This window comes from Pundamilia nyererei, unplaced genomic scaffold (assembly GCF_000239375.1).
Source record: "Pundamilia nyererei isolate P.nyererei 1_Seehausen unplaced genomic scaffold, PunNye1.0 scaffold00177, whole genome shotgun sequence".
Lineage (NCBI taxonomy): Eukaryota > Metazoa > Chordata > Actinopteri > Cichliformes > Cichlidae > Pundamilia > Pundamilia nyererei.
The window spans coordinates 329,523-343,675 of record NW_005187578.1 but is presented as its reverse complement, the minus strand read 5'-3'; the positions used below and the strand labels follow the sequence as shown (position 1 = coordinate 343,675).

The 14,153-nt window shown below is 40.3% G+C and overlaps 1 protein-coding gene across 2 annotated transcripts in view; it reads left to right on the top strand.

Annotated features, from left to right (window-relative positions):
- Positions 1–14,153, top strand: part of adcy8 (adenylate cyclase 8 (brain)) — a 120,596-nt gene that overhangs the window by 90,366 nt on the left and 16,077 nt on the right. For both annotated transcript variants that reach the window (XM_005746328.1, XM_005746327.1), the window contains 2 exons: positions 561–733; positions 4,806–4,884. In XM_005746328.1, the coding sequence (XP_005746385.1) occupies positions 561–733; positions 4,806–4,884 (252 nt within the window). The remainder of the gene's footprint in view (positions 1–560; positions 734–4,805; positions 4,885–14,153) is intronic.

Genomic DNA, 14,153 nt, shown 5'->3' with positions numbered 1-14,153 from the left:
ATATACATACTGTTTGTTCAGACGAATGGATGTCCATCCACTTGTGTCCACTTTGGTGTGTTATATACATATAACACATCTATACGGTCTCATCTTCCTCCTTTTTCTTCTGCTCTATTGAGCTGCTCACATGCAGCGTTTCACTTTTCTGTCTTTGCTGGCACAAAATTATTGCACCATCAACATTGAGGTTGGCAGAACCTCAAGAATCGAGTGAAAAATAAAATCCAGCCGAATCACACCGTCTTCTACCAGGTCAAACAGCTTTCCAGTCTCAAATCCCAGTTGCAAATGGTCCAAATGGGACTTCTGTGTTTAAAAAGAGCAGGAGCCCTGGAAGCAGTAGAGCGGTCCATGAGAAGATGACTTTGAATGGATATTGATCAAATTTGAATCAGTTATGTTTTTCATGTTCATCTGCAGAGTCGTGGAACTTTTCAAGCTTGTGTTTGTTGACAGATATTTAACCCTGAGTGCAGCTGTGGCTGATTGGAGTTGCTGACATTTTTAAATACATTATTGTTCAGATGAAGTTGACCATGCGTTTTAATTTTTCACAGTATTTTGTATTCACTGGAGTGCTGGCGATGGTGACGTGTGCGGTGTTCCTGCGACTGAACTCCGTGCTGAAGCTGGCGGTGCTGCTGGTGATGATCGCCATCTACTCGCTGCTGACCGAAGCCTTCTACACGTCGCTGTTTGTTCGCTACGACACCGTCCACCACAACACAGAGTGAGTGCTTAGTGGAGGACATCCTCGTATATTAAACGCACTGTTTGTCTTTTTTGTTCAGGTGAGGTTTTATTCTAAGAGCAGTTTGTCACGGTCATGTGTCACGGTCCGGGCTCGGTGACCCCGGGGTTTGTGTTATTATTAATCTTTGATTTCCTCATGGTTTAGGTTTTATGTATGTGCTTTCCTGCCTTCCTGCCCCACATTTCAGGTCTCTATGTTCTCTGTCATCCTTACCTATGTGTTCGTGTGTTTCCTGTTTTACTTTGAAAGTCTGTGTCCTATGTCTGCTTTGCTTCCTTTGTCTTCTTGTGTCAGATTACCCCCAGCTGTGCCTCCCTCCTGTTTTCCATTCCCTCATTACTCCCTGGTGTATTTAAGCCGTGTTTGTTCCGTCACAATGCTGTGTGTTGTCTCTGGGCTCCTGATTTCCATTGTTACCTCCTGTCAGCTCTTAGTTCCTTTGTTTCTATTTTCCTAGTTTTCTGAGTCTTAGTTCTCTAGCTTCTAGTTTTATGTTTTGCTTCTTGTATTTAGTTTTAGACTTTTTTCCAGCGAGTAAAGCTGCCGCTTTGAGTTTAGCTTTTTGTGTTTGAGTCTTGCGTTTGGGTCCTCATCCTGCCTGCCACACAGCCTAACCACGACAGAATGTGCCTGATGCCATGTGCAGTCAACTACTGGTTAGATTTAAAAAGTCCTGCTATCACTAAGTTGAAACTATCAAGGCTAAAACTGTTTTTTTTGTAGCTGGTTGTAGGCATGATTATATCTGCTGTAAGGCCGGACAGTTTCATATGGGAACCTCTCTGGATTGACTTCGTTTGTAGCCAGCCTCTAGTGGACATTAGAAGAACTGCAGTTTTTGGCACTTCCACTGAGGTGCCTGCTTGTGTCAAGGTTCAAATCAAGAAGCTCCACTGTGTTAGACAAGACAGGCCCTGCTACTACGAAGGACCTGCTAAAACAAGCTAACAAAACCAAACTTTTGGGAGATTGATTTTGAGGTCCTTTGGGGAAATGACAGAAAATCTCAGGGGAAAAGAAAGTAAAGCCCAGTTTAGCCAGTATTGTTTGCTCCATATGTAGAGATCACACATATCCCTTCTTTTGTAAAAAAACAACAACAAAAAACACAGATCTGTTACTAACAGCATTTTTATGTTCATTTTTTTCCTTTTACATATTTGTCACATTATTGTTCAAATGTCTATAATGACATATTTTACCAAAAAATAAATGCATTTGATTAATTGAGTATTTTGCCTGTAAAAGTTAAATATTTCTGCAGCCATATCTCAATGACAATGAAATGAACTCAGAGATACATTAACGTATGCCTGCATTAATCATCATCATTTTCAGTTTTAAGTCTTTAATTTTATAAATAGATCAAAAATGCGAACACTTTGACATATATAAAGAATTAGTTTAAATGAGCCTCTTTCTTGTAAAAAGCCTGCGTATTTACAGAATCCCATCCTGGCCCGACTCCCTTAGCTTGCCTGCTTTTTCATCTCTGTGACATGCCGGCTGTGTGTTGTGGGCGTGAGTTGATTTACTTCAAAGTGCTTGAAGTTTTCCAATCTTTGTGTTGTTTCTATCGTAAGTGTGCCTCTAAACTTTAAAAAGATGATGATTATTTCTACCAAAATATGCACCGAGTCGTGAGCTTGTGTTTGTTTATTTGTGGGTGTTAGAGAATCTAAAGCTTTGTATTTGTTTTCCTCTGGCATCACTGCACACTAAAGGCTGCACGCTACATTTTGCTGTCACAAGCTGATCCTCGGCAGCGAAAACAAACGAGCTGTTATTTTTCGCTTGTTTTGAGATTCTGGCTCCTAACTCGTTGTAAAGTGCCTGGAGCTCCATCTCCACATCTCTCTGAGCTGTTGATCCTCAGCGAGCCTCAGATCAGCCTCAGATCACGCAGAACATTTGATCCTTCTACGGTCTGAGCTGAAAACAAAGAATCGTGAGATTAAGACAAAAAAAGTGTCGTCTTTTCATATTTTGCTGCAGTTGTCTTTACATCTCAACTTTAATGGAGAGCAGGTTTGTCACCGGTGCTGGGTTTCGAATGTAGTTTTTGTGAAGCAATATTTAGGTTATTACAAAAGAACATGCTGTGGATCACTGTTTATCATACTACATGTTTATTTAGGTTATTAAGAAAAAGTTTTCATGAAAATGAAAACCAAGATAAACTGAATGAAAATGTGACCACCTTTCACTAACAGAATGTACTCAGACAGGTTTTGCCTGGGAAAAAAAAATCAACACTAATGTAAAACTTTAGAAGAGAAGAAACATGAATAATTTATATTTGTGTTTATCAAATGGTCAGAAATGCCCAACAAATGCATCTTTAGGGTAACATAGACTCAATGCTTTTAATGTGGATCGGTTGTATTTATGTGCATAGCCAGTAGGGGTGGATGATATAGACTCGAAGTGATCTCACGGTATCATTCACAATGATGACATTTATGACAGTATAGGAAGAAAATACAACATTTTATCGATGTTTGCAGCTTGGAGGCAGCAAAATGTATCACTGCAAACAACATAAAGGCTGTTTCTATTCTTCATTTCCAATGAGCTACTGTTACTGATGCCAGCAGCAGTATAATAGTACAATAGCAATGACACAGCATAAATCAAACATGAGTACAATAAGTGTTTTCAGTTGAAATTTTACATAACTCAAAGTCTAACATAACTACTTAAAACTTTAGTTTAACAATAACTAGAGTAACGTTATTGTCACAGTGGTGGAAGCAGACTGTGTGGAGTGAGGAGGACCCAAGTGCAGACACACAAAACGAAACTTTGATTTAACTGAGGGAGAGCCGTTTGTTGCAGGCTGGTTAAACAGTCCAAAATAAAAGGGCAAAGGCGAAACTAAACGTGAGAAAACTCTTAACGTGAACATGAAGACATGGATACATGAAAACCTAGAAACATGGCAGAGAAAGCAGGACGATCGGACAAGGAATGAAGAGAGCTCACAGACTAAATGCACACAGGAAGTGATCGGGGAAAGTGGAAACATGGGGAAACAGCTGATATGAATCAACAGAATGACGCCACAGGAGAAGTGAAACTAAACACACTGAATATGGAAACAACAGACCCTTCACAATAAAACAGGAAATATTATGAGATGCAGACATGGCAAGAGGAGCAAGATTAACATATCCTCCTGAGAACGGCTTTTTATGTCCTCTGCTTTTGGTCTATAACTTTTGTGTTATTTGAGCTACCCTTCTAAGTCCTGATGTGCTCAACAGAGGACATCCTGGCCTTTTCAATAATATTTCATTTGGTTGGGTGGCCTTTTTTAGATCTAACGAGGCAGGAAATTACAAAAAAAGTTAAACTGAGGGATACATTTTCCCTCGGTTCTCAGGAGGATATAATAAAAGTGCAGTTGAAATGTTTTCTACCTGAGGTGTTGTTTCTTGGGTTGAGCTTTTAAAAAAAGCTCTGCTTTTCAGCCATGTAACTGCAGGAGTAATTTCCATCCGCTATTTGTTCTTCCTGTCATATGGAGCACAGCTAGCGAGTGCTCCAGCAATCCTTGGTCAAGTCACTTTACTTTTGGTCTCGTATCGCCAGCTACTCATATCTCACCATCACATGCCTTTGTAGCCTGGTTGTACTTGTTTTTACGATGTGTTTTTGCCTCGTTGGGTAAAACAAGTTTATTGTTTCCATCTGTAGCTGAAATAGGTTAAGTGTCATGTTTAGTTGGAGCTCTCAACAACAAAGCCAAACTACTTCCATAGTACTGAAGAAGCTCCCTTTTCCCTAATTGGCACTAAGTAACAAATAAAATCAGTAAGTAACAAATAAAATCAGTAAGTAACAAATAAAATCAGTAAGTAACAAATAAAACTCCAGAATTTCAGAGAAATTCTGGAGTTTTATTTGTTACTTACTGATTTGTTAACACAATTAATTGTTAAACGTCGACCATGACATGCCCCAAGTTTTTTCCATTAACATGCCTGTTAAACAGACGAACAAGGGCTCCCGTTGAACAGACTCTTCTTTCTTCTCGTTCCAACAGAAACTTCCTGGGAACCAAAGAGACGTCTTTACTCCTGATGGCCATGTTCCTCCTCGCCGTGTTTTACCACGGCCAGCAGGTAAGACCACGCCAGCTTTAACTGTGTCCTAATCAGTGAAGGAATGGCAATTTACACATTTAGATTACTGATTCATCACCTATGAGTGGATTTGTTATGGGCTGGTGATTGAGTTAGAGGACTTCTTGGCTAAATATTGTTATTATCTACACCCATGCAGCTGATTTTTGTGTCTTATCAGGTGGATTAGCTTGTTTTTCTAAGCATCAAAATGTATGATTAAAGGTGACTGAAGGGCATGGATAAAAACAAAAACTGTGACGGTTCCTTTAAAGGATAGTAACAGAAATAACCAGAGTACAGTGGGCGTGAGGAACCCAGCATCTTTCCTGTTGCTATGCAACGGTCTAATTAGAGTTATCAGCTAACGTGAAGTAAAAATAACAGAAGAAGATGACGAACAGTTGGAGTTCAGATGTGTCCAAACATGATGACATAAACGGTTAACGACCTGCCACATTTAACTGGCCTCTGAGAAACTCAAAGCAAAAAACTGTCATTGCATCCTTTAAAAATGTGAATCACTCTTCCAGCTGTGGATGCTGTGGAATCTCAAATACTTTGGTTCCATACAGATGAGGTGACAGCCGTAGCTGTAAGCATTAGACATCTTTGCGTGATGACCCAGAGAAGGCAGGGGTAACATAAGACGGATGTAGCCATGGTGATGTCAGCCGTAGGTTTGTGAAGTCCTGTTGTTAATCCTTGAGCTGAGCGTTTTTGCCATCACCATCTTGGTGCTTTTGAAACCAGACCAATGAGGTGTGGATCTGACTGTGAAATCACACTCTGACTGAATAACCAATGAGCACGTCCTGTATAATCCTGCTTATGAGGAGTCTTATCCGTAACTGAGCCCTTAAACTCCTCAGTAAAGTGTTTACAGAGATCAGGGTGGAGGGAGGTCTTCTGTAGGACCTGAAGTCTTGTGTGAGCCGTATGCATCACCACCTGGCGGCCACTGAAAACAATGCAGGTTTAATGCTTGAGAAATTAACCTTCAGCCCAAAGAGGTGAGAAAGGTCGGGGTGTTTAAGCCTGAAATGAGTTCTTTTGAATCCTCCAGTTCTGTATACGAGGTTTGGGCTGAATCTGCACTTTACAGGAACCTGGGTGGTGGCAAGACAGTTCTAAGCAATTTGTATTTACCTCTTCTGGGTTTCTTGAATGCGGTCCAAGTGTAAGAAAGAAAAATCACTTTGGTTAAACCTCTTGCTGCCTATAAAAGCTGTGACACAGGGCTGTGGGTAGAGAACATTTTAATAACCGAGCCTTTAAACGCATCTGTAATAACACAGGAAACGTCCTGCCAGGTTTTATGATTGCATAATAAGCGACCGGAGTGTTTCTTCAGCAAAGCAAAACTGGCACAGACCACTTTGTTTACACGTCTGATACATTACACAAGCCATTTCTATAAAGATGCAGTGAGACTCAGTGGCCTGAAGGAAACCGGTACCACTGTGCCGCTTTCATGCTCTCGCTATGGCAACCTTTGATCATGTAGTTTAGCAGCTCGGCATTGGTCAGAGACGGCCGTAATTGAAGGTCTTTTGTAGCCTCATGAAAGTAGAAAGCAGCTGTATTTGAAGTCATGCAGTGGCGTATTGATTTTCTCTGGGTCAAACCACTTGTTTGGCAAAGCAGAGACAATGACAGCTCACAGCATGAAACACTCGCAGCGCTGAAAAGCTGTTTGTGCCAGATGCATATGGCCAAGGGAAAAGAGAGCACACTAAAAAGACTATTTATCCTTAGCAGGAAAGTCCAGCGTGCAAAACAGGATCCAGCTGTTTTTTTAGTGCAGTGTTGATGAACTAAGTGGCTCCGTGTTTTCTGCTAAATACTCCAAATTATCTTTGGGCAAAGTGGATAATCGCTGACAGAGGAGCACTTTTTGTTTTCATTTTTCATGCTTAAGCTCACAGCAGGGGTTAAGTTACAATTTTTGTGGTATATTTTACTGTTTCAAGTTTTAAGTTCAAGAGGCAATCTCAGTGCTTTCCTGTCTGTTTATGTTACAGTTACGTTCCAGCCAAAGACATTAAAGCAGGATTTTGTCTCAGCGTCGAGCAAGACGTGGATCCAACTCCACTAAGCATAAAAGGATCCTTAGATCCTGTACATGTTCAGTCCTTTAGTGTCCAGCCTGGAAGCTTTTCTCTGACAGTAAACACAGGCTGTCTATAACAGCTTTACATACACAATGTGATGTTTGCAAACCCTCAAGCTGGAATCTAGACTTCTGGCTTTGGCGATTCAGGAAAAGCAATCAGTACTTTTCCAGTGTGGTAACTACAGTATTGCGGAAAAGTCACTGTATATTTTACTAGGAACATGGCAAAGCAGCTAGTTATTAGAATATATGCAAACATGCATGGGTATATAATAGTGCTGTCAGCGTTAATCTCGTTAAAATGACGTTAACACCAGAACCAGAACCAAAACAGAGTTTGTGCAATTCTAACAAGCTTAAAAGTCAATATTTGTTATGGCCACCTTTATTCTTCTACACAGTCTGAACTCTCTGAGCCAGCTTCCGCGTCTTTCTTTAAGTAGTCTTCAGGAATAGTTCTGCAGGCTTCTTGAAGGACATTTAAAGCTCTTCTTTGGATGTTGAGATTCAATGCGGCTGAGGTCTGAGGTCTGGGGAGGCCAGTCCATGATGGGTAGTTTTGATTTTACTGGATTGGATTGGATTACTGCAGTGTTTGGGGACTTTATCCTGTCTTTCTTCTCTGTCCCCAATCAGTTGCAGCAGTTGGCCCCGCCCCTCCCTGAGCCTGGTTCTGTAGGAGGTTTCTTCCTATTAAAAAGGAGTTTTTCTTTCCCACTGTCACCTAAGTGCTTGTTCATAGGGGTTCATAGGATTGTTGGATTTTTCTCTGTATGTGCTATTGTAGGGTCTACCTTACAATATAAAGCGCCTTTAGGCAACTGCTGTTGTGCTTTGGCGCTGTATAAATAAAATTGAATTGAATTTGCCATGCTGAAAAATGAACACAAAATAATCCCCGACATCACTGACTGAAACACAGCCAGAAACCATGGCAGAACCTCCGTCATGTTTTACACTTGGGGTAGAAAACACAGTTTATTTTGGGATCAAGTTTGCCGTCTGTACGAACCTGTGACCACTGACATTAACATTAATTTACATAATGCTTCAAAAAAACCTGCAAACATTTTCAATATGTTTGGACTGCTGTCAAAACACATGTCATTACCAGCATAACAGCAGGTTTTTCACTCCCATTTTCTATCTCATTTCTACTTTGGCAGCCGCTGGAACTAGAAAATACAACTGTGGCGTTAGTAATTGCACACAGGTTGGGCTGAGATTGGAGAAATTTCCCCAAAGAGCAGCAACAAGAAGCACGGAGCAGTTCTGACTAAAACGGACCAAAATATAGTGACACGACATTCTTTTGACTCACACCCGCTCCTCTGCCTACTAGTAATCGACTCCAACAGTAATCAGAAGTCTCACGTTTTCAGAATGGCCCGTGGTTTGTGTTTGAAGCAGAGCTCCAGCAACAGAGGCACACAGTGATGAAGCAAAACAGAGGTAATAATCGTTACGCTGAACAATGGCGTAATGAAGCTCTGGAATGAGAACAGGGCTGAAAACCCACAGCCCTGTCGTCCATTGTTGAAGAAATGCATGAACACAGAGGGTGTTAAAACATTAGTTAGTGCTTCTTTCACAAAAGACACTTATTGTGCTGTGGAGAAAACCCTATTAGAGCGGAGAGATGAAGGAAACTATTTCAGCCTTTTATTCGTCTTCACAGCCTCTTTCATTACGAGAGTTGTGGTTTTATTCAGCGCTCGTTATCCCTGACTGCTGTGTGTAATGTCTTCCCTGTAAAAATTTTCTCACCTTTTCCCTTGATGGTATCTGGAGCTGCAAGTGTACAGCTCATTATGCGAGCCCGGGAAAAAAGTGCTGAAAGTTAAGAAAAAGAAAGAGTTTTTGCACATTTATACAATAAGACAAGTTAATGCATCGAGTTAGCAAATTTGGCTACTATAATATGTTTTTTGTTGTAGGTAGTTGATTATTGCATCAACAGATCAGCAGAGGAAACTAAGCCAGCAGCCTTTTGCGTAATAAATTAATGGTGGAAACACTGAAGCCAGATGAGGTTGTTGTTCATGAGTGCTGCTTCCTGTCAGAGCCGTAATTACATTATCAAACACAGCAAGCACGAAGCAATTCGTTACAGCCATTCAGAAAAAGCTCTTAATTTGAAAGGATTAGGGATTCTTCTTTTTGACACTCCAGTTTTCTGCTGAATAATTTTAAGACTCGAACATTAATCAAGGCCGCACTGCTGGCAGCAATAATACAACACAAATACAAGAAGAATCAAATAATAGCACTCACGTGTAAACCTCAATTCATTACATTATTTCACTGGCTCCAATATCTTCATAAGCTTTCCCAAAATAATAAGCGTCTTTATGCTCAGTCAGTGTAAGCATCGCTCAGTCTAACAAGGATATAAACAGGACGACAAGGACAAGGAAGTCGTCATCTGACTGCAAGTAGTTGTAGCCTCAGTCTCGGGCTGTTCAGTATAACGATATATATCGGATGACGATATGAAAAAATCTATCGTTTCATTTTACGCTATCGTTTGTTTCATGGTGTCGCAAAATAAACTGTTTACGGCAATATTTTTCATCGTTTTGATGGTCACTATAGTGAATATGACAGAAAGTTCTCTCTTTCTGTTATATTTAAAATAACCACACTACGGACGGATAAGCAACTGTTTTTACGCGTTGTCGTTAGCAACAACGAGGGTAAACCCAGCGTGTGGCTCTGCTGTCCGCTTGTTTATTTTCCACTCAAGCCTTTCACAATAAAGCTGAAGATCCTGTTGAGATTTTTCAAAATAAACTGAAATGATGACAAACAGAATGACCAAAACAAAACAAATCGAGGACCTTATTTCTAAACGAGGGGCTCCCTCTGCAGCATGGACATGGTTTGGTTATGAAAAGTCTGACACGGACCTTTACTATGGAAATTATGCTGCAAACCGGTCCCCACCTCAGACTCAAACATGGCAAACCTCTTTTACCACCTACGCAAGAATCACGTGAAAGAGTATGGAAAGAGTTTATGGATGAGAAGCAAAAAAGAGCCGTCAGGTGCTCAAAGTAAACCTTAGACTCAAACATTAAAACTGGCTTTTCCCCGCAGCACGCCGTGTAATACTCACAAAGTAAAGGGCGGCCGTTACAACTTATGTCTAAAAATGTATAGTTTCATGCATCGGTCAAAACACTCGACTCCAGGTACAGGACGCCCAGCTGGAAACACTTCACACAAGTCGAGTTGCCCGAGATTTACAGAATTTACAGAAAATGTTACATTTTTGTGATTTATATCGTTGTCGGGACGATAAATGTCTTTTATCGGGATATGAGATTTTGGTCATATCGCACAGCCCTACCTCGGTCTTAAAACAACCATTTCAAAGTCATCAGGATCAGAAGTTCATTGCAAATGGTCCCAATAATTTTCCCAATAACAGTCACAGTCGCATAAGAGTTGGGATGTCTTAGAGTCAAGGGTAAAAACCCTCTCTGTGATGTACAATATTAATGATCTAAAATGCTGTGAAAAAGTGTTTGTCCTCTTTCCTGAATTTTTAGTTTTCAGCATATTTGTCACACTAAGATGTTTCAGGTCATCAAACTAATTTTAGTGTTAGACAAAGATAACCCCTGTAAATACAAAATACAGGTTTTAAATCAGGAGGAAAAAGGAGAGAAAACACTATCCAAACCTGGCCCTGAGTGAAAAAGTAAAACCTAAAATTGATTGTGCCACCCTTGGCAGCGAGAACTACCATCAAGTGTTTGTGATAACTGGCAATGAATCTTTCACTTCGCCGTGGAGGAATTTTGGCCGATTCTTCTTTGTAGAGTTGTTGTGATTCAGCCTCGTTGTGGAGTTTTTGAGCATCATGCTAAAGCATCTTGATCTGATTTGAGTCTGGAGTTTGACTAGGCCACTGTTTGTTTTTCTAGCCATTAAGAGTACTGGACTCCAGATTATTGTCCTGCATAACCTGAGTGATCTTGAGCTTCAAGGCAAGAACTGATGACTGGACTTTCTCCTTCAGGATTTTCTAGTAGAGAGCAGAATTCATGGTTACATCATTTATAGCAAGTTATTTTTACATCGGATATAACGAGATGCAAACTTTCCAAAAAGTTCCAATTTCCTTCCATCAGTCTACAGAATATATTCCCAAAACACTTCGGGATCATCAAGATGTTTTTTGGCAAATGTGATATGAGGCTTTGTCTCCGTTTTGGTCAGCAGTGTTTTCTCCCTGGAACTCTGTCACAGATGATATTTCTGCCCAATCTCAAGAACTCTGACCTTAAGTGAGGCCTGCAGTTCTTTTGAATTTGTTCTGGTTTCTTCTGTGACCTCCTGGATGAGTCGCTGATGAGCTCTTCAGTAAGCCAGCCTCTCCTGCGAGGGTTCACCACTGTTCCAGGTTTTCTCCATTTGTGGACGAAGAGATTCCAGCGAACCACGGTGAGAGACAAAGCCTTAAAAATGGCTTTGTAACCCTTTCATAGTGATTTTGTTTCTCAGCTGTTTCTTTAGATTGTGGCATGATGTATTGTTTTGAGATCTTTTACCCTACCTCTGTTTATTGATTATTGGATAACTTCTGAATAGTTTTAGACAATAATCTGGCCTGGGTGTGGCCAGTGAAAATTCTGTTAATGATTTAACAAGAAGAGCAATTACTTTTTCAGATAGGGCCGGTAGGTTTCAGTAGCTGTTGTCCCTTAAAAATGAAAAGCAAAAAGAACTGCAGTTTGTATTTACTCAGGTAATTGTTGTCTTACATTAAAATCTGATGATCTGGAACAGTTAAGTGTGACAAATATACAGAAAACTAAGAAATCAGGAAGGGTGTAAGTACTTTTTCATGCTCCCAAGCTCAAATATTCAAGCAGCTTTGATGTGGCAGATTTTTGAGCTTCCTGACAAAACCCGACGAGAGATTTGTGCCTCCTCCTGGTCTTCAGATGGGATCTTGCTTTGTTAGGCAAACGTGTAAACCAGTCCACTATGGAACCACTTTCACGTACAAAATGACATTTTTTTTAATTAAAAACTCATCGAGGGCTTATTGTCATTTCCAACAATGCGTTGTGAAGATTTCCAGGTGGTTGGAGCATAAAGGATGAAAGCCATTATTCTGACCTCACACTGAAGGCCAGTCATTGGACCACGTATGATTTAAACCAGAGCAGCCATCAGCCATGTCTGTCCCCCCTCTCCAGCTAGATTTAGCTGAAAGAAAAATGACAGGATTATTGTTTTTATTTTATTTGTTCGCCTAAATCTTCTTTGTTTAACATCCTCATACATTTTAATGCTCGTCGGGTTGTTGGGCTGTCACATTAAGGTATGTAACTGTATAAATGGAGATTACCTGCAGTAACCACAATGTGTGAGGTGACTGCAGCTCCTGTACTGAGTAACGTGTTCGTTAGAACAGGAGAGCGAGGTATTTTCTGTACAGTTAACAGAAGCCATCGGTGAACAGCGGAGGTCATGTTGGCTAACGGCTGAGCGACCCGCTCTTTCACCGGGCGCCATCTCATTATCCCACCGACTAACGGGGCTGTCAGGCTTTGCATTCGTAATTAGAAAAACAGAAAATGAGATTGAAGTTTTTGTATTCACTCATATGATTAAGTGACTAATTGTTACCGCGATTAATCACAAAACGGTTTCCGCTGAACGCTGGAAAGAGTCGCTTAAATCCTCGCAGGCTTTTCAGCCGGCCCTCAAAATTAGTTTTTTTTTCTTCCTCTCATCTGCAAGTATTAAGTAAATGGTGCTGACTTTTGTTTGTCTCTAATGTATTCAAATGACTTGGTATTAACTGTGCATTCAAAACATCGGTTTGTGTTGCTTATTAGAATCCTTTTGCTGAGCTTCAGATTGATCGCACCCTCATGTTTTACATAATTGATCTGGCTTTTAGCAGATTTTTTAATTTAGCCGCCTGATCCAGAACTGCGGCTCAGCTTTTTCATCATCTAAATGAAATAAACAAAAGACTTTCCCCTGAACTTTGGTTACACGTTTAAGCAGTTAAGTGATTAACAAGTGCCTGTTTAGGCTCGGGTGAGAACACAGACAGGATATGGATTTCCTGTTTTTGGGAGGTTGGGGAAGATTTGGGGAATATGTGGAGAATAAATAAATACATTTTTATTTTTAGGTATAACAGATAACAAGGATGAGGATGGTTGGGACCATTTCTCTCTCAACTTCCATCACATATGACTAAATCTCAGAAAATGTTGCACGGCTGCGAGGGTGTTTTCATCAGATATGATGGACACCGTCGGTAATGTAAGTAAACGACCCAACCTGAAACCAAGTGATAAGACCACAAAAGAGAAGCACAGAAGCATCTCATGTTAAATAAGCACAGAAACGTGTGGTTTCATCAGGTCCCATCATCCTGAGGCCTTTGGTTTTGCTGTTCTGCTTTATAAAGATCATTCTCCTTGTTTGTCTCTCTGTCTTTTTGTCCCTACCTGATCCCCATTATCATGGTGCACTTTCCCTTCTTTGCTACATGCTTTCATTTTCCTTCAGCTTCCATCAGCTCCTTATTAAAGCTCACATTTTGTTGGCTCTACTTTTCAGTTTTGGGGTGTCTTTATTCCATTCCTCTTTAGAATTTTAACAAAAGTAGAAGAAAAGAAAAAGATTTTCAGGGTCCTCTCCTTTGGTCTTATTATTATTCTCTGTTGCAGGTTTGATTTCTAAAGACCCATCGCTCTGAGTATATCACTCTATATTTTGATTCACAATGTTTGCAACTCATGACTTAAAAAACTGATTTTCTTTGACTTTTTCTTTTCTTTTACCAGCAGGAGAAAACAATACAATTACTTTAGTGATTGTATTGATATTTTCTTGCTGGTAGAAGAACAGCCAGAAGGCATAAACATCATTTTAATCCAGTCTTCTCCACATCGAACATCCAAAATGTCTTGTTTTGTCCACGGCCTCTAAAATAACTTGTTGTTAATATATCTATGTACATTTATGCCAGATGTTGTGCTTTTTTGAAGCTTGCCTGTGTTTAAATCTTTTGTGGGAAAAGCAATCATATTACTATGTTTAGTACCGAGGAGATGGTGGTGTTGGGCTGCCACAAACGATTATTTTGATAGTCGACTAATCAGATCATCATCCA